A 27,072-nucleotide genomic window follows, 5' to 3' on the forward strand; every position below is an offset into this window, starting at 1 on the left:
GTGTGTGTGTGTAGGTATGTGTGTGTGTGGGTGTGTGAATGTGTCTGTGTGTGAGTGTGTGTGTGTGTGTGAGTGTGTGTGTGTGAGTCGGTGTGTGAATGTGTCTGTGTGTGAGTGTGTGTGTGTGTGTGAGAGTGTGTGTGTAGAGGTGAGTGTGTGAGCGTGTGTGTGTATGAGGGGTGAATGATTTAGACATCCTGGACTCTGCCACTTGCCCCTACCCCTTACCTCAAGCCTTAGTTTCCCCCCGGGTTTACCTGTAGCACCTTGGCTGGAAATCTCAACTTAAAGGTGCTTTGTTCCTGATGGATAAGGCTATCTACACTCACCCAGTTTGTCGTTTATGAGAGACTCCCCAATGCTCAGTGATCGTAACTCAGCACATCTTTGATGACCCACATTGTTCACATTATTGCAGTAGGGCCAGCTTAACCAAATCAAACTACAGCAGATATTATAGTGGTGGAAATGATTATATATTGACAGAAGTGCTGTCTTTACACAAGGCTTAATTGCCTGTGTCGCTGATGTGCCTTCTGAATATTGTTTTCAGAATATTTCATTCTTCCTCTCCTCCCACCAGGCCCAGCTTCTGCTGGAGTGAGCCTCCTGTGTGGTGTGTCCTGGTGAGTTGGGTGTTGTCCCCTGTTTATCCAGATGGCCCAGGCCTCCTGAGGGTCTCCTTCTGAGCTGCAGGCTTAACTCCTAAGCTTCAACTAGTGCCGGCGTTGGGGTCACAGGCAGAGGGTCAAGGCACCTCCAGGATAACCTGAGAAGAAGCTGCTGGGAGGTGTCTGTCCTCCTCCCAGTGGGCGTCTGTATCATCACCACCCAGTCTCATTGAGTGGAAAGAGCGTCTGAAATGAAGGCGCGATTCCTCATTCCCCCTCTCTCCTTGTTGTTGATGCTGAGTTGGTGGATGAAGTGCAGGCATTCTTGCAACCACTGAATGGTCTGTTGGACCTGGGTCTCTAAGGCAGCCACCAGCCTCTCCATGGAGACAGCCACATGTTCCTCTGCTGGAACAACCACAGTAAGAAAACATGGAAGGACAGTTCTATCTTCTGTCCCAGATGTCTGAGGGCCTCTGGTACATCTTCCTGATGTTCCCCTCCCTTTCTCTGCTGGTTGAGTAGGTTGGATTGGGTAGGGGCATAGGACTGAGCAGGATTCCAGCAGCCCTGTTGAGTTTCAGAGACCTGGGGGGGAGTTTACTTCCTTTAGCTGCGGACCTGTGACAGTAATGAGGTTACCAGATTGTGCCCCCGAGTCTATTCTATTGACTGTACCCACTGAGGGAGTCTCAGCAACACTCTGAGGATGCAGATGAACACCTTGATGGTGCACCCTCTGAGGGTTTGCACTCTTCCTCCTCAGAAGTGGTGCAGGTGAGGATGGGTTCAGGCTTTGGCTGTACCTGGATGCTGATCCCTTGGTGCCACGACTGCCTTCATAAGAGATAAAGTTGTTGAGAAGCTCATGCAAAGCAAGGTTTTGGAGTGGTCCTGATCAGCTCTGGCAGGTTCCACAGATTCTTTCCTTGAAAGGGGTCAGGACACTAATACTCGATGTCCCCATGCTGGCCTTCATCCAATATCCTGGTTATAGGCCTCTCTTTCTTGCAGTGAGATAAAGGGAAGGCTTAAGGGTCACCTGACCCGAAACGTTAACTCTGATTTTCTTTTTCTTCACAGATGCTGCCAGACCTGATGAGCTTTTCCAGCAACTTCTGTTCTTGTTCCTGATTTACAGCATCTGCAGTGCTTTCGGTTTTTATTTTGCATGGGATAGGGATGCGTTTAGGAGCAGCCTGTGATCATGCATAACCATGCAGAGTGGTGAGATGTCCCCAGAGAACGAATGCGTAGCAAGTACACTGGGCAGGAAGGATTTGTAGTTTGAGAGGAAGACCCCTTGTGGGGTCATGATGCACGTGATACCGAAGCTTGCAGTCCATTCATGAGAAATCATGTGCAACGACACAGTTAAGGGCGAGGGTGGCCCTTTGAACATGAGGCATCAAAGAGAAGATGGTGTTACTTACCCTTGTGGAGCAGAGATCGTTGACTTTCTGGCGGCACTGTTGCTTGACCCTTCTTTAGTGAAGCCACAGTATTGACCTGGCTGTGATCTCTAACCATGGCTCTAACGGGATGGTCTCCTTATCCGGTCAGCTGGAATGAAGATTCTCTCAGTGACCTCGTCCTGAAGGGCAGTTTCCCTTCACCTTGGAGTCCATTCCACCTCCTTAGGAGCAGTGTGCTCCGTTTCAGTGTGACCACCAGAGACTGAGTGAATGTTCCTCGATTGCAGTGTGTGACAGGGGATCTAGCATTGCTTTTAAATATGGCATGGGAACTTTCAAACCCAGAAAATCTCGTCGGTGAAAAAAGAACCTCTGGCTCATTTGCCTCACGATTTGATTAGTAACTCACCCAACATCTCACTTACTTAGGTTAATAGCCATATGATTCACCCTGGAGAATGATGGATATGACACCATCCGACACACTCATAGTCTTATTTTAACTTCAGATGGGGAAATTTCATCCTCATTACTGTCAGCAGGCATAAGCCTTGGAAACATGCTTGGTATTTTCACCATTGCATCGACACTACCAGTCGCATTTTTAAAAAATGACAAGCACTTTTGAAACTACCATTCAACATGACAAGCATATCACTTAGGAAAATTTATCTCTTAGATCAATCTTGCCAATTAGCTAGAGCTCCTCTGGTTCCAGTGAATCTGACCCGAATGAATGCATTTGTATGTTGCTTTGCTATCCACAGTCTTGTGCCTTGAGTTATTCTTAAAATTAACAAATAACATCCCCGCTCCCTTCCTGCCCAACTTCCAGCTCCTCTCAGTGCTTTTCTACCTACCTCAACAAAGCGTTCCAGAGCTGGTCCATCCAGGCAACTGTAGTTTGTAAGGAATTTGAGCTTTTCCAGTTGGAAGTTACTCCGGGTATGAGTCTCTGCCTGCTTTTCCAACATTTGGAATACTGCAGCTCCCAGGAACAAGTAAACAAAATATCCCACCAACAGAATCACTGTCCAGCTGACTCTGATACTGTGCACAGTAAAAAATGACATGGCTATGGCTCTGTGTTAAATCCCACTAATGATCAAACCATCTCCCCATGATTCAGACAGACTGAGCTGTGAAGAGGCTTATTGTTACCGATGTGGTTTCCTCAGGAATGAAAACCCTTTCTCTGTGCTTATTCTGCACTGGTTGACCGTATTCAACAGCCCATTTCCTTTTTTCACACATCATTACACTCCACTAACCTCAGTCAGGTGTTTACTACTTAACACAACATGAAATCAGGAAATAAGTTTATTGCAGGCAGGTGATCAATAGGAGCGTCATATTCAAGATATTGTGTTATCTAATACAAATATTATATCCAGTAACTGCTTTTGCCAGGTTGCTAATAAAAATAGAAAGATACATGAGATTTTTATTTTTAAACTCAAAATAATAGTAGATAGCTATGTGCTCCTTGTGTACCTCATTCTGGTAAAATTTGCGTCAATGCATGAGGTGTTAAAGGCTGAAAACAGTGCCATGCTGTAGAGTTACTTTTAAACAGTAAAACAAAAGTTTATTACACAAAAGAAATAGACATAAAATTACCCAAGACAAGCTGACTATAATATAATCAAGTTTGATGAATCTTCAAAACACAAAGCAAAACAAAATTCCATTTACTCCACAACAACATTACTTTAGTGCTAATCAAAGTCCAGAGAAATTGTCTGTACAATCTGTAGATTTGACATAACTACTTCTTCTCAGTCCCTCACCTACAATGTGGCAAGTCTTTTTCCTTGAATGGATCTCTGAGATGCTTTGAATCAGCTTTGAATAAGTTGCAGGTTTCTAACCAAACATTCTTGGTCTGGAAGTTTCATGAGCTTAAACTCTTTCACTGATGTAACTTACGCTCTTAACTGCACTGAACAATACCCTTTTTGAGAAGGGACTATATTTAATTCTGACTCCTGTCAGATCTCCCTCAAATCACACGCAAAAACCTTTGAACTACGTTAATAAGACTTGCTCATCCTTAATTCTGCTGTAGCTATGATCTTCATGTTTTCTCTTTCCTGTCATGAACCCCCACAAGATAAAAACATCCACTAACATTCTAGGAAGCTTTGCAGTCATCTATTCTCTAGTCACCTACACACACTGGTTTAAAGATCATGGTTCTGGAAAGACTGATCTAATTAATTTTCAAACCATTTCACAAAAATAGACCAAAACACACATGCCACCAGTATGAAATCCAACTTCAAAAAAGTTATATTTGTCTCACATAACTCTCATCATATTTGGTGTAAATATCTCCACTGTTATCTACTACAGAACACAGGTTTTGTCCAGGACATGAAAAACTAACTGGATAGCTGAGTGTGCTAGGGTGGATGTTCCAGCCAGAGATGCGGGTGGACTGCAAGAGGCTTGATTAAAAGCAGAGAAGAAACAAAATAGTGCCAATGGCCCCACTAAGACTATGGTCAAAATGGAAAAACGGGAGTTCTATGAATAAATTGAACTTTGTTTACCATTTTAGGGAAGAACTAGTTGGAGCAGGCACAGTTCCACAGGTGATAGAGGAGAACAGCAAGTCTTGAATTATTTTTGTGAGATCTAAGGTGCAAATGTACAGGTCTCAGTTGCATTCTGGGCTTCACTTGCCGTCCTGGGCCACCACAACCGTCTGTAATTGTGACCTAATCTTAGTGATCCATCTGCAAGTGGCAACTCCAACCATTCTTCCTGAACAGGATTTAGCATGTTCTATTGTAAGTGTTGTTTGGTACCATGCACCTTGCACACTGAATATAAATGAAGTTAAATCAAGGGGACTTCAACACTAGAAAGGATCTGTATTACCTCAGCTTTACACTGAAATATCAGCTTAGACTTTGTGTTCATTCCTTGGTGAGGATAAAACCCAAAGTCTTCATACTCAAGAGTATGATTACTGTAAGTAATTAAAAGACATTTATTCTCTGTTTCAAAAAACAGTCAAAACTCCTAAAGGTTAGCTACAATATTAGGTATTCATTAAAATTGCTATTCTTTTCTTTATTTCTATTATTTTGGTGGAAACATTTCAACATAAACAGTGAGAGCAACCGACATTGGACTAGCAGACAAGATAGATCAAGTTTAAAAGATACGAGAAAAAAAGATTTGATGAGGCTTCGAGGAAGTGTAATCAGTATAATATATCAAGATTAGATTTTTACAATTTAAAGTTTGCAAAAAAAAAGACCATGGAAGGTGAGGAATTTAATAACTCAGCATCAATCTTGATGTCAAAAATCTAAAGTTTATAGCAAGAGAATAGGGTGTACTCGAAGCTGTGTTAAAAACGTGAAATGTTCAGGAATGGACTTGATAGAGGGATAGCGATGGATCTAAGAGAATCACAGGCTGCAGGTGTAGAATGTCATCAGATGCTATGTTTTGCCAGTAACATGGGGTTGTCAGCTACCCTCCAATCTTGGCAAACTTGAGCTTTCCAGTCAACTTTTAGCGGCTGAGGGGAAGTGAAAAATGAGAGGGCCTCACAAAGCCAGCACCAGCAACAGAGGGAAAGAAGCATTTCTATCGGTGGTGGGTATAGTAGGGAGGAAAATCAGTGTGAGCTAAAATGTAATTTGCTGAAGAATCAATCTGGGTAACTTGTGACAAACACAGAGAATCAAAAATCTCAATTCAGTAGACCATGATGGTTCAGCTTGAACTAATTATTTTGCCAGTTTCCTTAACACTGTTAAGTTATGAAGTATGGTTCTTCTGACCTCAGTTGTAGCTTGTACCTCATCCATTATTAAGCTGTGTGTTTTCATAATTCAGCAGGGTTTGGACAGATATCATATTTGGCCCCAATTCTATTAGTATCGAAAATATGCACAGTCCCACATGTGTAGGTACCCTGCCAAACAGAGATAACTTGAATGAGAGTAAACCACCATGTGTGGTTCAAACTTGGTCTGCACTACTCATCTGATAGCCGGTAAGCTTAAAGAGTCCACCAGAGCTGCCGCTTCACGTTTCTTACTTACTTCTGGGAGTATGGGTGACTGGCGTCGTTTTTAACTAGTCATCCTGGTTTCCCTGAGAGCATTAAGACACAGCAGTAGGGTGAGAACCTCAAGTCTCATGTGGGCCAGATGGAGGAGTTGTAGGATGCCTGTCTTGAAGGGTAATAGTGAACCAGTTATGTTAGTACCAAACTGAAAATTTCATGTAACAGTCCACAATATATTGCATTTGCCGAATTTAAAGAATTTCAGAGACTGTTCAGCACAGAAACAGAACACTTCACCACACAGACTGAAGTTGCTTTTTATGTCCAACATGACTCTCTTATCTGCCTACAACATCTCACTTTATCTCCATATCCTTACTCCTCTCTCATCTACTTATCTGAAATCTCCTTTTCAGTGTATCTGTCCAGTCAACTAAACTATTCCAATGTGGTAGTGATTTCTACATTCTAAACATTCAGTGGACAAATATATTTCTACTGAACTTGGATTTATTAATGAGCACCGTATACTTATGGCCTTTTATTCAATTTCAACACGGGCTATGGTGGGATATTCAATGACTATCATTGAGTAGCTGCTACAGTACTACAACCAAATGGGCCACTGTATCAAGCACCATTTCCACTGTTGGTAGCATCAGTGCTCACTATCTGCAAAATGGCACAGATAAGGAAAAAGATGACAAAATTAAGGACCAAAGATCCACAGAATAGGATACAATCAAGTCTGAAAAGGCACTTGGATTTCCAAAGTCTCTAAGTTGCAGGAGGAAGCATACACAAAGGAGATTTATGTATATAGTCAGTCCTATAGTAGGTCTTTGTGCCTCTTTGACTATTAATGTGTGATGGTGCACTGTATATTATAAATCATAAGCAAAAGTTTTTCAGTAAATAATCACAGCCCATTCCTTTTTCAAATGCATTCAATAACAGCTCAAATTTTCCATGCTCTTTCCCTGATTCTGAAGTGTGAATGCAGCATTCTGGAGCCTTCCAGTACTGTTGAACACATAATCTCCAACTCCTCAGGGAGTTACTTATTTCCCAGACCTGCAAAATAAAATGATTTTGTTAGGGTCAGCATTTACTAAAGATGACTGTTGAACTCCTTTCACATTTGTGGATGAATTAATTCCTCAATCTGCTACTTTTAAATCCCTCTCCAATTTTAAAGGTATTAAAATGTGCTCCCCAAATTCTATATCATTTGCCCCTCAAAGAAGGCAGGCAAGTGATTTTCCCTTGGGCAGGGGAACTAATCCACAACTGATCATGTGAAGGCACGGGGGAGAATTATGAATTTTCCTGATAGCTGGGGCTGCATTTTCCTGTTTAGAATCACGTTGACATGTTGTTGGCTGACCAAATAAAATGGTAGTGATGGCCTTCACAGTGATCTGCTATCTTCATTCACAACCCTGCTGATTTTGACAAAGACAGTGGAGGGTGGGAAAGTGAAATCATCTGGATCATTAATTGAGCCCATTTATGTAATTAAGGAGCTTGTTAAGAGCTCACCCTCTAACATCTTGAGATTTTAGAACTGAAGGATCGCAGGACTCGAAATGTTAAATCTGCTTTCTCCACACAGATGTTGAGTTTCTCAAGCAGTCCTTTTTTTTTGTTTGTTTCAGATCTCCAGCATCCACCGTTCTTTGTTTTAAACTAACACTAGCATTTGAGTTTAACTTATAAGACCTCTAAAACTTGTTACAAATAAATAACTTCATAGCATAGATGATGTGGGTTATGTTAAAATGGAGCTCTCCCCTTCGGATCCTATACTCTCTGTTTCTCTATGGCTCAATTTTTTTTGGAGCGAAGTGTTCTAAGTGGAAACTGTGTTGAGTTTTTTTTTGGAGGAGTTGTCACAAAGCCAAGTGAGATTTCTTGCCATATCTTACCAAATGTGTTTCATTGACTGTTTACCTCTTCCATATGATGTCTGATTCTAAACCCATCTTAACACACATTGTTCCTGGAACAACTCGCCACTCAAAGAATCTCCTGCACCTGAGCCATCTACAGGAGCCCGCTATGCACCCAGACAAGCGCTGTTAGCCTGAAGCTGCCTTGCATGGCTCCTGGCATTTTCCCCTGACATGGCAGACAGGAGGAAATTGGCACAAGCAGGGACCTAAAGGTCCTGTTGGATAAGGTGGTGCAGGACGTCCACTTCTCCCAGGATCAGAGTACAGGCCATCACACCAGACCATGCAAACTTGGTCTGAGGTTACAACCTGGATCATTGCATTCTCAGGACCATTGAGACTGCAATTTAGGAAGAGGATCCACTGTCCTCCATTCTGCTAGGGTAAATGCCAACATCTTCCCTCTAAAACTTCATACTCATTCTGCCCCTTCTACTGTACTCACCTCCAACCAAGACTCATATACCACCAATCCTACTATTGCCTGCAACATCTTCCCGCTTGCTCTCATTTCCCCAGTCCCTGACAGAACTAACCCTGCATGCCCTTACTGCCTAGTCTTGCCCAGGGCACCTTCCCACCTGCACTTTCCCCCTTAATTCCTGCCTCTCTCATTCCAGGAGGACAAGAGCCCACAACGTGACCAAAAGGGTCAAGACAGGTAGTGGGCTGTCCTAAATTCACAAGAACACAACAAGAACACAAGTACTAGGAGCAGGAGTAGGCCATCTGGCCCTTCGAGCCTGCTCCGCCTTCAATAAGATCATGGCTGATCCTTTCCTGGACTCAGATCCACTTACCTGCGTTCTCACCGTATCCCTTAATTCCTTTATTGTTCAAAAAAAATCTACGCTTTTTTTAAAAGCGTTTACTGAAGTAGCGTCAACTACTTCACTGGGCAAGGAATTCCACAGATTAACAACCCTCTGGGTGAAGAAATTCCTTCTCAATTCAGTCCTAAATCTGCTCCCTCTAATCTTGAGGCTATGCCCTCTTGTCCTAGCTTCACCTGCCAGTGGAAACATCCTCTCTACTTCTATCTTATCTATTCCCTTCATAATTTTATATGTTTCTATAAGATCCCCCCTCAATCTTATGAATTCCAATGAATATAATCCCAATCTACTCAGTCTCTCCTCATAAGCCAACCCCCTCAACTCCGGAATCAACCTAGTGAACCTCCTTTGCACCCCCTCCAGTGCCAATACATCCTTTCTCAAGTAAGGAGACCAAAACTGCACACACTACTCCAGGTGTGGCCTCACCAGCACCTTGTACAGCTGCAACATAACCTCTCTGCTTTTAATTTCAATCCCTTTAGCAATGAAGGACAAAATTCCATTTGCCTTCCTAATTACATGTTGTACCTGCAGACCTACCTTCTGTGATTCATGCACAAGGACACCCAGGTCCCTCTGCATAGCAGCGTGCTGCAACTTTTTACCATTCAAGTAATAATCCTTTTTACTATTACTCCTACCAAAATGTATGACTTCACATTTATTTACATTGTATTCCATCTGCCAGACCTTTGCCCACTCACTCAATGTATCTATGTTCCTCTGCAAAGTGTCACAGTCCTCTGCACACTTTGCTTTGCCACTCATCTTAGTGTCATCTGCAAACTTTGACACCCTACACGTGGTCACCAGCTCCAAGTCATCTATATAAATTGTAAATAATGGCGGTACCAACACCGATCCCTGAGGCACACCACTAGTCACTGACTGCCAGCTAGAATAGCACTCATTTATCCCCACTCTTTGCTTCCTGTTAGTCAACCAATCCTCTATCCATGCTAATACTTTACCCTTAATGCCATGCATCCTTATCTTATGCAGTAGCCTCTTGTGCGGCACCTTGTCAAAGGCCTTTTGGAAGTCAAGGTACACCACATCCACTGGGTCCCCATTGTCCACCTTGCTTGTAATGTCTTCATAGAATTCCAAAAGATTTGTCAAGCATGACCTGCCCTTCACGAACCCATGCTGCATCTGCCTAACGGGACAATTTCTATCAAGATGCCTTGCTATTTCTTCCTTGATAATAGACTCAAGCATCTTCCCCACTACATAGGTTAAGCTAACCGGTATATAATTCCCCATCTTTTGTCTACTTCCCTTTTTAAACAGTGGCGTCACATTTGCTGTTTTCTAATCTGCTGGGACTGCCCCAGAGTCCAGCGAATTTTGGAAAATTACCGCCAGTGCACCTGCTATTTCTCCCGCCATCTCTTTTAGTACCCTGGGATGCATTCCATCAGGGCCAGGAGACTTATCAATCCTTATTCAGCTCCTCATTTCTAATTGGAGACCTTCTTGACCCTGAGCACCCTGAGCGTCTAACTGATTGTGTCCAAGGTTATGCACTGTATTGGAGGTTGTTCTTGACTTACTGCTCTGAGACCCCCTGTGCGAAGGCTGTCTCCATTGACTTGATAGAGCACTGCTGACGACAATGACGAGCTTCTTGTCTGCGTTAAATCACAGTATGAGCCTGGTCTATGTGGGTGAAGGAACAATGTACAAAAAGGCATGGCAAGGCATTTCATGGCAGATATGTGGTGGGCATCCTGGTAGGTCCAAAGCAAGCATAGCAAGCAAAGTGTCCACAGAAACAACTTGTCCAGTCCATGAGGTGGGTGGCTGTCCCTGACAGTAATGCATCCTTGCAGCAGCATTACAATGGCAGCTTCTAGTGAAGCACTGAAGCATAGAAGTGTACTGTAATAGGATCGGAGATGTACCATGATGGTTTTTACAGGCTAGCACATGTCGGATGCAATATTGGTGGATGTGGGTTGCATGTGCCTGGTGTCCAACATGGATTTCCTTTGGAGCCAGAGGCAAGCTGAATTCACCAGGTAACCACTCTGACTTATATCTCAAGGATTCCTGACATCTAGCTTGTTTGGTGCATTTGGTAAGATACGCAGCTGTATTTTAATGAGGCGAGTTGCAGCATTAGTAAGGTGTTTACCAAGCTATAGTTTCCTTTAACTGGCAACTCACCATTGCCTCGAAAGAAACTTGCCTCATTGCTCAGCAAATGCATCAAAGATATACGAGATGCTCCCAATGTCGAGATTGGACGCACTTCTCATCTGATTCTGTCAGATTCCATTCTACATATTTCTATAGGTGATCTGTCTAATGTTACATAAGTTATTTTTTAATGCTACATTTTGTTTTAGACGTTTAACAAATTTTTGCACAACAATTATATAAGGAACAGAAAAAGACGGACATTTTTTCTTGATGAAATTCAATGGCCTAAAACTCTTCAGAGATCTGGCTTTGAGACTTGTGACTGAAACTGTTAATACATTTTCATAAAACTGTAATGTATCATTTCAACCAAGTGATTGGGGCTAATGCTGTGTGTTAATGTAAAACAGGAGATTGTAAGGCAACTCTATTGAAGTCAATGGAAACAAAAGCCGTGAAATGTAAAATAAGATGCAGACTCATTGTCACTTTTTAGTACTATTGTACAAAGTTAAGTTTTACCTGTGAATTTGCTTTAACATTCCTGTGAAAATGGGTGGGTTATCTATTTAGGCAGTTTAAGTTAATATAACTAAGGAATGAATGTATTTTGTTTTCAATCAATTTACCAATGTATTTAACTTATTTAAAACAAGTAAGTATCTATTTGTGATGGACACCAAGATCTAGCACATAGAAGAGCTTTGCTAAACTAAATGTGATCTACTTAGCTGTCAAAAATTGGTCTCTTACACCACATCAAAATATAAGCAGTAGCAAAAGAGCATTTTTATTCCAGCAATAAATGTAATTAATTCAAAAGCCTCTATTTGAAAAGACACAGAAAATGTTGGTAATGTAAAATATCAAGGACAATACAGTACAAGAAGAAACTGCACAATTTGCAGTGAAGTTTGCACTGAATTAAGTATTTGTAATTTTCCTCTCTTACATAACACCGCTGTTAGCCAATGTAAACATCGGTTTGAAGCAGTTGTTTCTGGCAATCCTGCTTAATATGCACTTTCTGCAACATTATTACACAACCTGTGTCTCCTTGCACACCTTAATGCCCTGGTTTCTTAGAACTATTTTCTCCAGTCTATAAAATGTTTCTACTCTGAAAAGCATTACAACCCCAGCTGTGTAACATACAGAATGAAGGTTGTACAACCTAATTAACTGTCTACATTACACTGAAAAGCCCAGCTGGGCAACTGTTGCAAAAGAGAATAACCAATTATCCTGTGGTTGAGAGAATAAGTGAGGAATGAAACAGTTAAATGGTGACACTCAAGGTCTCTGTTGCTAAGGGCAGACAAGTCAGATTGTGGCACAGCAGACTAGGACCTGTCATTGTGGAGGTTTTGCTCAGTCATATTCATGAATCATGGAAGATGTATGCAAAAGCTTCTGTCAGGATTTCCAACCATTGTCTACAGTTGTGGAAGTGAGGATTTTATTTGTCTGGAAGCTCTGTGGCTGCATGCACTTGGCTGGTTTGTCTCTGCTCCATTCTGCATCATTTGGCTGGTTGACAAGCTCAACCAACCACTAATTATTTCTTTAAAAACAGCAGCAGGCTTGACAATTTCAGAGCATGTCTACCTACCATCTTATAGGGACTGGGTCTGGGGTGGCAATGAAGACTGTGGGCTTGTCACTGTATCGTTCCCACCTCCTGCTAAAAAGACAACTAGTGAGGGAGGGAGGGCTGCAAAATCCAGCCTCACAGATCAGTTGAAGCAGTAGGCTGCAATTCATATCAATCCTCAGGTACTACACACTCCTGGAAGTAGATTTGTTTTCCAGTTAACTAAATGCTTGAGACATGTGAACACACATACAATGAATAAAAGTCTCAAAATCAAGCTACTGAGAATCTACATGGGAGTTTCTGTTTGCTGGATTCAGAGTGCACATGGTAAAGAATCCTCCTTTAATTAGTTAAATGATTCTTTAATGTTCAGGTCAATTAAGTATGGGGTCCAAGTGCAAGTTCATTTCAAAAATACGGTAATCATTACAGTTCTGCAATAAGCTCATACGCTTAAGATTTCTTTAAAGAGGTGCTTAGACTTGGCTTCTATAGGTATTTTCCTTCCATTAGTCCTGACTAGTTTTCACAGCAGGACCTTCATTGATTATGTAACTTCTAATTAATGTGAAACAAAAACAGACATTGCTGAAGAACCTCAGCAGGTCTGGCAACAATGTTGGAGAGAAAGCAGAGTCAATGTTTCGGGTGCAGTGCACTGCTTTCCCTCCAAAGATGCTGTCAGATCTGCTGAAATTCTCCAGCAATTTCTGTTTCTGTTTCAGATTTCCAGCATTCACAGTTCTTTGTTTTTTTTTCTTTTTCTCTTTAATGTGACTACTCTCTAATGATGCCCCAAAACATACACTGAAGTGTGACTTGCCTTCCCATCAACAACCAGGCACTCATAATGACTATAACTTGATCATTAACCTGATGCCTCCTATCTGGCGATATAAATGGATAGGATACCTGGGCATCACAGATAGACAACGTGACAGATACTAGTTGTAAGAAATCTCCTTTGTTCCAGTCATCCTCCAATATCAACTGAAATGTGATTAACTTTCATGGAACAGAGCTGATTGATTAATCAACAGCGCTATGAAAGATATGATGATAAAATAGGAGCAGGAGTGGGCCTTATGTTTCCTCGAACCATTCAATATGAGCATGCCTCAACTTAGCTTTCTGCTGCTTTCCATATCTCTTGATTTCCTAACAGTCTGAGAATTTGTCTGTCTCAGCTTTGAATGTAGGCAATGGAGTATCTGCAACCTTCTGGATTAGAGTTTTCCAAAGATTCACAACCACTTCAGTGACAGAATTGCCCATTCGTTCAGTCCTAAATGCTTTTTATACTGACACTATGGCCTCATTAATCCACATTCCCTAGTCAAGGGAAACAATCTCTCTGTCTGCCCTATCATGATGTTTAAGAACTTTGTATGCTTCAATGAGATCACCTCAAATCCTTTTCTAATTACAGACAATATTGATCCAATTTACTCAGCCACTAATCATAACACAACCCTCTCATTCCAAGAGTGAATCTTTTCTATACCTTCTTCAAGGCAGCAAATCTTTTCCTTAGATATGAAGATGAAAGTTGTGCCAATACTCACGTTATGGTGTTACACCAAAGTCTTCTAAATTTGTGGCAGGATGCCCTAACTCTTGCTGCAATCTTTTGGTCAAGATGATGACAGAGTAGGATGCTCCTCGCTCTTTCTGTTTATTTCTCATTTCTTTCTCTTTTTACCCTTTTTTTCCTTTATTTTCCACCTTTTTGGTGATTTCCCCCTCTTGGTGTTCACCACCCCCACTCTGTGGTGGGTCCCGGCCTGGTCTCTCGGCAGCTCGTGGCAGCTCTCAACCTGGTCTCTCAGCAGACTGTGGCGGGTCCTGGCCTGGTCTCTTGGTGGCTGTCAGCCTGGTGTCTTGGCGGTATGTTGGCTGGTCTCTCGGCAGCTCATGGTGGCGTCTTGGCTCGGCGTGCCAGTGGATTCTGCCCGCGCACGTTCCTGAGGCACTGGGGGAGATCGGAGAGGCGGCAGCTTTATAACAGCAGCAACGGTATCTGCAGCAGCGGTGTCAAGAACAAACAGCTATGGTCTCCCGGGCAGCGTGATAAGCAGAGGACTCAAAGACTGTTGAACCTTTAACTTATTCCTTTATTTTCCTAGTTTAAACTACGAAAGGCCTTAATGTTAACTATTTACCATATTTCTTTATTTTTCTGCTATCCTATGAAGTAATGCTTAACTTTTTCTCGTTTCTCTTACTACTTTGTACATAGTATTTTTTTGGACCTAGGTACCTTGGTACCTAAGATGGAGCAATGTGTGGCAATATTATACACTTTTCACTATTCTCCTGTTCTTCTGTACTTGAGTACACATGACAATAAAATCTAAATCTTGCAACAAAAGCTAATATGTCATTTGGTTTCCTAATTGCTTGCTGTATCTGCAGTGTTCCCTGCATGTGCTCATCCAAGTCTTTGTTAACATCAACATTTGAAAGTTCCACTAATTTTTAAAAGATATTCTGCTTCTCTAGTCTTACTATCAAAGAGAATACCTCATACATTATACTCTGCACCTTGATCCCCTGCCATGTAACCTGCCTGAATCTCTCTGCAGCCTCTTTGTAACCTCTTCCCAGCTTGCATGCACATCTCAATGTGCATTGTCAACAAAACTAGGTCATTACTGTCAGTCTAAGACCTTCATATAGATTTTAAATATCAGAGGCTTTTAGCATTCCACTAGTTACAACTTCACAACTTGCAAATGCCCTGTTTATCCAGGCTCACCGCTTCCTGTTGAATCTCCATTCCAAAGAAGTCATATTGGATGCTGGCCAATCGGTGAAACATAAACCAAGACAACTTTCTTTACAGATAAAAAATATTAACAACTCAGTTTTACAGCGCCTTCCACATTCCAGTCCCACCTCTTCCTGTTGTTAATCAATCAACCCATTTGGACAAGTTGTGACTCACCTTGAATGGCCATCACTTCCTTAGGTGGATCTTGAACTTAGACCAGAAGTAGAGACATTACCATTGTACTAAAGGACCCTCTCTTCCCCTTTTAACATACCCAGTGAATTAATTAATAAATTAACTCCTGATCACATGTTGAATGCCTTGTTACAGCAATACATTCTCCTCTTTGAATCAAATTTTTGAAGGCACACAAATAATCCCCCTTGAACAAAATTAATGGGAAGTATTTTGTTTCAGCAGCTAAGTTACTTTTAACTACCCTTTTTTAAAATTTTCTTGGCTTCCTAGGCCAAAGGTCAACATTTATTACTCTTTCCCATCAAGAATATGATAAATCCTGCTGGAGTTGAATAGATGTCTGGAAGATTGGCATGTGGAGCATCAGTGAAAGGGACTAGCTTCAGATCTTCTGGGTCACTCAAGCTGCAAATCTGAGTATGTATTCTTCTGAATTTAATTTTAATGAGAACAAAAAAATGCTGGAGATCACAGTGGGTCAGGCAACAACCATGGAGAGAAAGCAAGTTCATGTTTTGAATCTAGATGATTCAGAGCTGATGTGAAGTGTGGAAGGGACAGCATTTAGGAAATAGTGTGAGGGGAGTGGTGCGGTGTTGGAGTGCTGGGAGAGAAAGGATGTTGATAGTTCAGATTAAGTGATCGGAATGTGTTTCTTTAATTTTTTAAATGCTTTATTTGCTCTCAAGATTTCTTCAGCAATAGCATGTTTCAGAATAGTATTCAGTTGTAACATGTCATCAAAGGCATGGGTCTAGTCCAAGTACACAACTAGTTTAACTGTTCAGTCCATCTTCTTCACTGGCCTGTTTCTTTTTAAGTGCAAAATTATATTTCTGTGAGGTCCTCTCCCAAACATGGACACTTTTCAGAATAAAACTATCGATCCAAAATCACTCTTGACTTATGTTGTTTAATATTTAATCCCATGTATTTAAAGGCTTTTAAAGCCTGACTTCCAATGTTAAATCCCCTTTTTATTCACTTGATCACACATCTTTCAAATGCCACCTCTCTGCAGAAAATTATCGACATACATCAAAAAGTTGCCTGCCAGTTTCTCTTTGTGAAACCCACCTCCCCTGGCACCTTACCCGGTAACCGCAGGAAGTGCTACACCTGCCCCTACACCTCCCCTCTCACCTCCATCCAAGGCACCAAACAAATCTGCATGGGCCCAAGCTATGCCTGCCTCTTCGTAGGATACGTGGAACAGTCCCTCTTCCGTAGCTACACTGGCACTATCCCCCACCTCTTCCTCTGCTACATCGATGACTGTATCGGCGCCGCCTCGTGCTCCCACAAGGAGCTTGAACAGTTCGTCAACTTTACTAACACCTTTCACCCCAACCTCAATTTAACCTGGACCATCTGTGATACCTCTGTCTCCTTCCTGGACCCCTCTGTCTCCATCTCTGGTGACTGCCTCGAAACCGACATCTATTTCAAGCCCACCGACTCCCACAGCTACTGAGACTACACCTCCTCTCACCCACTTTCCTGCAAGAATGCAATCCCCTACTCCCAATTCCTCCGCCTCCACCGCATCTGCTCCCAAGATGGGGCGTTCCACTCCCGAACATCTCAGATGTCCTTTTATTTCAAGGACCGCAACATCCCCCCTTCAGCGGTCAAAAATGCTCTCGAACACATCTCTTGCGTTTCCTGCACCTCTGCCCTCATATCCCCTCCATTTAACAAAAACAAAGACTGAATCCCCCTTGTCCTCAAATATTACCCCACCAACCTCCGTATCCAAAGTATCATTCTCCGCCACTTCCGCCACCTGCAATCTGACCTCACAACCAAACATATATTTCCCTCCCCACCCTGATATGCCTTTCATAGGGACCACTCTCTCCGCGACTCCCCCATCTGCTCCACTAACCCCACCACCCCTGGCAACTCTCCCTGCAACCGCAGGAAGCGCTACATCTCCCCCTTCACCTCCATTCAAAGCACCAAACAACACCGCCCACGGACATTCCAGGGTCTGTTTTAAACTGGATGTTTCCTACTTTCAAAAAGACAGATGGAGAAATACCTCACCCTCACTGCACCACTTAATCCAAAACCACATTTGTTTCATTTTTATTGGTTCCCTACTGTATCACCTGCTTTCTTTTGTGTTTTCAAAGATAAAACCATAGAGAGTTATAGCACAGCAAAAGGCTATTCAGCCCATTCTGTCTGCATTGGGAATAGAAATACTTCACTTTGAAATATTTCACCCTGCAAAAATGTGGCTTTTAAGTTGATTGACTTACATTCCCATATTGCTAATGGGGCTCATAAATCTTCAAGATCACTTTTACTGCAGTAGGGAAATCCACTGTAACTTCTTGACTAAGGTCTGCAAATATTGTGGCATTTTTTATAAAAGGGTGTAACGGGTAGGCCAAATAACGATAGGCTACTCAGCCTGACTTCGTTAGTTGGCAAATCACCAGAATCAATACTGAGAGATGGATTAACTGTGACTTGGAAAGGCACAGGTTAATCAGGGATAGTCAGCACGGTTTTGTTCAGGGAAGGCTGTGCCTCACTAACCTAATCAACTTTTTTTTAAGGAATCAATGAGGAGGATTGATGAAGGTAATGCTGAGGAGGTTGTCTACGAGGATTTCAGTAAGGTACTTAGTGAGGTCGCCAATGGCAGACCATTCAGAAAAATAGGGCAATGTGATGAGTTGGATCCAAAACTTGCTCAATAACAGGAAACAATGGGTAATAGTCGACCAATGTTTCTTCGAATGCAAGGCTGTTTCCATTGGTGTTCCACGGGGCTCAGTAACAGATGCCTTGCTGTCTGCAGTACGTATTAATGATTTAGATTTAAATGCGGGTGGCATGATTGGGAGATTTGCAAATGTCAGAGTGAAGAGGGTGGTTGTGTCTGCAGGATTATATCAATGGTTTGACTGGGTGGGTGGAAAAGTGGAATTGGAATTCAATCCAGAGAAATGTGATGCGTTATGCATTTGGAGAAGGGAAACAAAGCAAATGAATACACAATAAAAAGGGAAGGTACTGCAAGAGGTTGAGAAGGTGAGGGACCATGGAACACATATCCAGAGGTCCTTGAAGAACAGGTAGAAGTACTTGGGTTGCTTTCCTTCATTGGATGAGGTATTGGACACACAATCAAGGATGAAATGCTGGAACGATATAAGACACTGGTTTACCAATAGATAGGGTGTTGTGCACAGTTCTGATCACCACATTATAAGAAGGACATAATTGCTGCAGAGAGAGTACATAGGGGATTTGCAAGAATCATCAAGAGCCAGAGCTTGAAAATTGCAGCTACGATTAAAATTTCAGTAGGCCAGGATTGTCTCCATTATTTCCAAGGAGACTGAAGGATGACTTAATTGAGGTGTACAAAATAATGAAAGACTCAGATGAAGTGGACAGGGAAGACATATTTCCTCTCGTGGAGAGATCAATTATCAAAGGGCCACAGATTTAAGATAGGATTAGAAAAGGTTTTTCACCGAGAAGGTGGTTGTTTGGGGCCTGGAATATGCTGCCCAGGTTGGTGATTGAGGTGGAAACCCTCAACGCATTTAAAAGAAGACATAATGGACTGAATGGCTGTAACTTCTTGTGCTGTAACTTCTATATGATTCTTAGCCTTTCTTAAGTGCATGGTGTAGCATCATATTCTATCACCTTTTCAGATTCTGTAAGTGTACAATCAGTGTCAATTATCTTTTAAGAATGCATGCTAACAGTTTGGCTGTAATATTACTCTTTCCATCATTAACTATAACCTTACCTGGACTATTCCATTCATTTTGTCCTTCTCTCCTGTTATATACCATGTCCCCTCAATGAAAATTTATTTCTGATGGCCTCATACAATGCCATAAGGCTCGTCAAATTTTGTCTGAAACCTCAGTCTAGATGAATACTGCTTTTCTCCCTGCATGCAGGGTGTTATAGTGCTTGGAGAAAGTGCATCTAATTGTGGTCCCTTCACAAACTGAGGGATAATCCTCATTACTAAAGAATGTTTTGGATTTCTTCTAAAAAAAATTAATATGACTGTAGCAACCCCTGCAACCATTTTCATTCACAAAGACTGCACATGCCAAGGCAGATGTTAATTTACAATTTGGTTGGTCTACTAGGATTTTCTGAAATGTCTCATCTTTTCCTGTGTGATTTCTTTCATAGAGCAACTTTCTGCTGCTGTGTTCCTTAGCATAACTTACATACTTTCACACATAACTTTAAACTATCAAGCCAGTCAATGAAACAGAAACAAAAACATCTATCTTTGTTCACAGAATTTATTTGCTTCTCAGTTTTACAGCTCCTTCCATACACCAGACCCACTTGCACCCCTTTACATTTATAGCCAGTCATTTGATTAATTAATTAACACCAATCACTGCTTCGGCATTCCATCCCCACAGAGTTAAACATTCACTTCCCTCCACCACATATGTACAAATGTGTACCATCTTCAGGATCTATGACAGTAACTCTCCAAGGATGCTTCAACAGCATCTTCCAAACCCATGATCTCTATACCATCTAGAAGCATAAGGGAAGCAGACAAATGAAAATATGGCTGACTGTAAGGTCCCTTCCAAACCATATATCATCTTAATTTGCTTTGCTGAGTCACCATTGCTCCACTGTGCTAGGTCAAAAACCTGAATCCCCATCCTAACAGCATTCTGCCATGATAAGTGCCACCATCTTCTCTCTGCTACTGTACAGATCTCCCACCAAGGGTCATGCTCTATCTCTCTCACTGTTGCATGCAACATCCTCCTCAGTTGCTCTAACCCACCCAATTTCACCAGACCACTGACACTGCCTTTGAGCTATCAATTAACTCACTGGGGGCATTTCACCCACCCGCACTAACTGTGCAACCCACTTTCTTCTCACTCCATCCCCCTATCTCTCAACCCTTGAGAAAACTGCCCACAATACGGCAAAAGCCAAGCCAGATGGTGGGATACCCAACATTCAGCTCCCCATCTCTCCTGCGCAAAGGATTCTGACCCTGACTGCCCCAAATGCCCATGGTCCTGCACTGACAGCGGACGCTGCCTTTAAGTTACTGCGCAGAGACCCTGGACTGAAGGCTGACTCCCTTGATCTGACTGATGACTACTCCTCTTAGAGTTTGACACATGACCATTTGTTTGAAGTATACAGTGTGTTTGCCGTATATGCTACTGGCACATAATGCAGGTGTGACACTGACATAGCAAGGTGCCATGCAGCAGCGTGTCCGCCCCCTTGACTGATGACTGCCAACAACAATGACAATCTTCCTAGCTTTGTGTCTGCACTAAAAGGCAAGTCAAGACAGGATACAGTGCTGAACACAGAGAATGCTGGAGAAACTCAGCAGGCCTAGCATCATCTGTGGAGAAAGAAACAGAGTCAATGTTTCAAGTCCAGCATGACTTCATCAGAGCTACTGGAGCATTGTGTGAACCCATGGAAGTACTGTGCACTTGTTTGCTCTGGCTGAGAGGGCAATGAACTAAAAGGCAAGAAATGGTAATGGCAGGAAATGCTGTGAGCATCCAGGGAGGCATTAAGTGAGCAAGCAGTAAGAAAGCAAGCTAAGAGCCCTGAAATATAACCTGGTGAAATATGTGAATGGGTGCCTGCCCAAGCGCACAATGTCTTTGCAGCAGCACTCCAATGGTAGCTGCCAGCGCATTCCAAAGTGCAGCATGAAAGTGCAGAAGCAGACTCTAAGTGCATTGGAAATGTGCCATGATCATGCATTGTGGCTAGCATATGTTACATGCGGGCATTCATGAATATGGCGTGAGCCCACTGCCCTTGGAGCATGCCCTGAGATGTTGGTGCTCAGTGCAGAAGACAGAGGGCCAGAGAAGCATGTCGTGAGTTGGAGTCACTTAGAACTTCACTCTGTCTTTTGGCAATTTTTGACATCTAGTTTATATGTACCAGATGGAAGGATAAGAACTTACATATTAATGAGTTAAGATTAAGTAATAATGAGAGGAATAATGAGAGATAGACATCATTAATAGGCATCTTGCACTCACATGTGAGAATCTTGTCTGGACATACAGAATTTGTTGGAAACATGTTTTCCTCCTGGCATCGAGTAAGACCTGGCTTGACTTCTCACACAATTCTCCCAAATCTCTTACCATAGTCAATGTTGTCCATGGTCTGGGAAGATTGCACCCCTTAAGTTTCTTATTCTTATCAGCCTCGTGGCTATTTCTGGTATATAATTAGTGTGTTTCACTGGGAAGGCAGAGGCAAAATATTTGTTTGACATTTCTGTGATCCCTCATTAAAATATTTTTGCTTTTAAGAGACCAATGTTTACTTTCGTTACTCTCCTTTTTTGTGCTTGTAAACACTTTCATAATCTGTATTAACATGCCTTACATTAATATATTTTCTTTCTTCTCTAAGAACTTGGAAATATTTCCTATTTCACAAAGACTACTGACCTATACTCGCTCCTGATTAAAATTCTAATCCCTGTGCTCAAAATGTTACAGGGCCTTGCCCCTTCCTATCTCTGTTGGCCTATTCAATTATACAACCTTCAGAGAAATCTGCATTTCTCAAATCTAATTTTGTGCATGCCCCAGTTTCTTCACCCTCCCACTGGGAAGCTGTGCTTTCAACTCTCTCAAAGCTAGACCTCTGCTTTTTCCTATCTCTTTCTCTTTGTCTTGAGAATATCACTTATAACCTACCACTTTGACTAAGTTTTGGGTCATCTGCCTGTTGTCTCCTTCTTTAGATTGGTACCAATTTTCACCAATAGATCACCTACTCTTGGGAGCCATCTTGGATCATTTGGCTACACACTATTGTCATGAAAAGTCAAGATATGGGATTACTATCCAACAGAATGTGAACCTTAGTTCCAAACCTCTGCAGCCAACTCACCTGGCAACTACTCAGGTCCCCAGATGACTCCACTTAACAAAACACAAATGTAGATAATTAATGAAGGCTGCTAAGGAAAATGATCCATCAGACTCAAATGAAATGTCAACTTCTTCAATCCTTTAATGTGTTTGTTGCTTTTTGAATTTTGTCATTTCTGCAATCACCTACTATTGTTTACTCAGTGCTGGAAGCGTGTGACAGATTAGATAGCAAAGCACTGAACCATTTGGTGATAACACCATCTGTTCACAGGCAGATATCAGCTGGGCAAATGGAAAAATCAGATGTGGAAGTAAAGAAATATCCTCAATGTATGAATAATCTGATTGCTTTCTCGCATCCTGGGCTATCAATCCTTCCTCTGTGCCTAATGAGAATTCACACTGCAATGCTGTTGTATGTAACAGTCTGAGTGCTGTAGATGAATAAGCTTCACTGAAGTGCGCTCTTTTGGTGACCTCCAAGATGTTCAACTCTTGCAAAACACTTTCCCTTGTTGCTAGCAGGCTCCTAAAGGTTTTGGTTATAAAGGTAGGGTGTAACCGAACCATACAGATCAGAGGGAGGTCACAAGTTTGCATTGTGTTAGGTGATCTCAAGGCAGCAATAGGTATATTACAATTTACCTCAGAGAGAAAACTAAGCAGGAAAGGAAAAATGCTGCCTATTTTTCTGTTTCTTGGATAAAAAATATCCAACTCCAGCCCAACATACAAAACAATATTTTTAGGGTACAAATTGACATTTTAAAATGATAAATTAAAATTGTTATGCTACCTTACCCCTCTGTGATTTGACACAGGAACAAACTACTCTATATTGCTGAAAAAAAAGATGTGATGCTGAAGAATACATTTTTGAGATACTTTGTCCTTCCAGAGTAATTTCAGGTAGACCAGGCATCAAAACGATGACCTTTGATCCACTTGTGAGTTTGCGCGATACTATAATTATCTGACTAGCATAGCCATTGTCCTGCACAATAGCTTTGATGCACTTTATTTCTGTCTTAAGTTTATGAGGCGAGCAAACAGCCAAGCTCCTTATTATAAAAATGTTTATTCATCATCACCGGATCAAAATCATTGCTTGGTTGCACAGAACCTAAGTATTGCAGAAAAGAGATATGTTTTGCCAAAGTATCAGTCAAGCTAATAACATGATACTCTGGTGCTTCCCATGGTCAAAATCAACCTGCCAACTAATCAGTACCTCTTTTCTGCGGCAGTAAAGCAAATGTGCAAACACCTTGCCCAATTGCCCAAGGCTGGAATCAAACCCAGGCCCCAGACACTGTGGGGCAGCACAGTGGCTCAGTGGTTAGTACTGCTGCCTCATGGTGCCAGAGACCTGGGTTCGATTCCACCTTTATCAACTGTCTGTGTGGAGTTTGCATATTTTCCTCGTGTCTGCGTGGGGTTTCTCCAGGTGCTCAGGTTTCCTCCCACAGTCCAAAGACGTGCAGGTTAGGTAGATTGGCTTGTGCCAAATTGCCCATAGTGCCCAGGGATATGTATGTTAGGTGGATTAACCATGGGAAATATAGTGTAGGGCAGTTGGTATGGGTGGTCTGCTCTTTGGAGGTCGGTGTGGACTCAATGGGCCAAATAGCCTGCTTCCACACTGTAGGAATTCTATGAATATAGCAATTGATTGAAACTTGGCATTCTTGCACTTGTCCTGATGAGTGCAAGATGAAAAGAGTCAGCAATATATCTCTCTTTTCAGCAATATTCAAGCTCTGTACCACTAACTGCCTCTTTGTTTACCTGAAACTGTATGGTATTTTGCTAACAAACTGTACAGTGAATGGCTAAAACATAAAACCAAACTGTACCTTGATAAAAGTAGTGGGAAAAGCAATGAAAATCACCAGAGAGAAAGGGGCGATGAATGTAAATATGTTTAGAAGTTAATTAAAAGGATTTCTTTGGTAATGTGAGATGCACACAACGATCATTGGTGCATTGTTACACTGCATGGCGAAATATCTATTGGAGTGGGCAATGGTTACTGATGTGGGGGGGAGCTTTCTTTTTCTTGGGGTGATATGCAGTTTATTGTTTTTTTTTAAATAAAGCATATAATTGGAGTCATTTGTGATAAACCATGAACACTATCTCTGTAAAACAAAACATTTGAATTATGAACATTGACAAAGTGGCTGAAAATCCACAACCCTCTAGCACACCCTTGAACAATGGGGCCACTTGTGAACCGCATCCTGGCTGTTTCAGGAACGTTCTGGGGGAGTGGGAGGGCGGGGGGGGGGGTGTTCTTATTTGGGGCAAAGCTGATAGCTCAGCGAGACCAGGCATTTGACATCCAGCACAATTGCTGCACATCTGATGGACTATGGACTAGATGAATGAAAATCTGAGAAATGTTCTAAACATTTATCAGCTCATTTTGAAGGTAGGCAAACGCCTTCTGCTGCATTGTATGTCCAAATTCCTCCGATAGGAGCTTGAGGCATGTCCCTATTCATCCGGTTATGTGCCCAATTTATTAAAATTAGGCAGCTTCCTACTGGTTTGGGCTAGGGTTGGCACTGCAATGAACAACCAGTAATGCATTTTGTTGGCCCAGGAGTTTTTGTGGCTCCTCTCCTGCCCTTCTCCAGTCTGTCCCCACCCTTTTTTTAAGGCGCGCACTCACTCTTTGGTCTCACCTTTCTTCTGCATGAGGTTTTGTCTTGCTCGAACGAAAGCGAGAATATCGGCATCAGTCTGACCATCACCAGTCAGGGGAATGGATGAGCCATGATTTGAAGGCAAACTGGGTCAGGTGAATGGTATACATGAACATTAAAAAAATCAGAATGATTTGTTACAGAAAGACGAAGTAAATTCAATAAAGAAATAAGTGCATATGAATGCACGGAATGTAATGATTTGTTCCTGGCCTGAAAGGGACCATGAAACACATCATGATTCAGATCTTTACAAGAGGAATATCCATTAAGTAACAACTTCTGGTGCACAAATTACAGGCAGTTCTCCTGTAACACCATCATTGTGTTCTTTTGTGACCGCATGCTATAGAAAATTGTATTACATGGAAATTGCTATAGAAAATTGCTATACTGTACAGTAGTAGATTTATGTTATCCAAACATTGTCCATTATTCACTAATCGCGTTATAGCCAATTTGCGTTAACCAAACATGCGTTATAGCAGAAATACCTGTGCCAGCAATATACAGTAGTAAAATAAAAACTGCTTTTGTTAGCTATTATCTTCTTTTTAGATCAACTGAGTTTGGTAAATTGGTTTTGGATTTTCTGCCTGTTGATTAAGACAAGCGTGTGGGGAGATAGGCTGAGACAGTAATATCCCAACAATGCTAGGATAACAGGATGGTAGGTTGATGCTTTGGGTGGGGTCTTTTATCAGGACCCAACACTGGATTTCCAACTCTGGTTGAGTGCATTCATTTAGATATCAGCACATGACTTCCAGTCTCAAACCACTCCTTCCTCACACTCCTGCCATATGTTCAACATCTTGACACACTGCTTTCTATATCAGTCATAGAGATTTACAGCATGGAAACAGGCCCTTCAGCCCAACTTGTCCATGCTGCCTAGAATTGGGAAATAATTTTCTTATGCAATTAGGTTAGTCTTGACACTAGTGAAACTGCCATTTGCCCCATCTCTCAAATTGTTACATTTGATAAATGAAAACTCAGAATGAAAATTAAATAGAATTTTGTTTAATGTCCACCATGGCTTTTTTCCTTAATGGCTTAAAGCCATATCCTGTAAAATAATCTCCAGTTCCCAGGGATTACAGGTCAATCATTGGCTGTGGTGACCTGAACCCAGCTCCTTTCTCTTTCACAGAGACTGAGTGACCTGCTGTATCCTGCACCAACTCCACAGGGCAATAATGTCCTGCCTCACCCCAAGAAGAGATAAATTAACAGTGGCTCCTTGGGGACAGGGACGTTGGGGATTATAGCATGAGGTTGTGGACATGCTCGGGGGTAAGTACTCTTCCACAGATTCACCGATAAACTTGCTGTTTAGGAAAAAGGGTATGCTTGGGTCCATCTTGTTGACTGCTGTTCTAGCTGTTTACTGTACTCTATTACATTAGAAGCACTAGTGTGCAATAGTTGCACCATCACTGGTGCTGCGTTGATATGGAAGCTTCCATAATCACAGTTAGAATCCATGAATGGTGGTTTCCAACACTGGTCCTCTCCACTGCTGGCTGCAAGCATTCCTGGACTGTACCGTTTCCTAACAGGAGGCTCCTGTCAAGGAAATTCACAGATAGAATTGATCAAAATAGAAGTGGTATTCTCTAGTCCGATTGGAGTTGGACATCACGATTTCCACACCTGATCGGAAAATCTGGGTAATTTGCTTTACGCAGCAAGACATGATCTGGAATACACCACCTTAAAGGAGCAAATTCGAACAGGGAGTAGATAAATTCATGAAAAGTTAAGGTCTACAATGGGGTGTAAGCAGGGGAGTGGGTCTAATTGGAAAGCTCTTCTAAAGAGCTGCACGACACAATAAGCTAAATGCTCTGAGATAACAAGGTGTAGAGCTGGATGAACACA

The 27,072-nt window shown here is 42.0% G+C and overlaps 2 protein-coding genes across 2 annotated transcripts in view; both read right to left on the bottom strand.

Moving 5' to 3' along the window:
* LOC109921522 (potassium channel subfamily K member 16-like) overlaps positions 1-3,223 on the bottom strand; it is a 38,530-nt gene extending 35,307 nt beyond the window's left edge. The window contains exon 1 of the mRNA XM_020521544.2: positions 2,887-3,223. Within this exon, the coding sequence (XP_020377133.2) occupies positions 2,887-3,099 (213 nt within the window). The 5' untranslated portion in view covers positions 3,100-3,223. The remainder of the gene's footprint in view (positions 1-2,886) is intronic.
* The window catches only part of kif6 (kinesin family member 6), a 504,857-nt gene that overhangs the window by 107,593 nt on the left and 370,192 nt on the right, over positions 1-27,072 (bottom strand). The window lies entirely within an intron of this gene.

Source organism: Rhincodon typus, chromosome 5 (genome assembly GCF_021869965.1).
Source record: "Rhincodon typus isolate 14 chromosome 5, sRhiTyp1.1, whole genome shotgun sequence".
NCBI lineage: Eukaryota > Metazoa > Chordata > Chondrichthyes > Orectolobiformes > Rhincodontidae > Rhincodon > Rhincodon typus.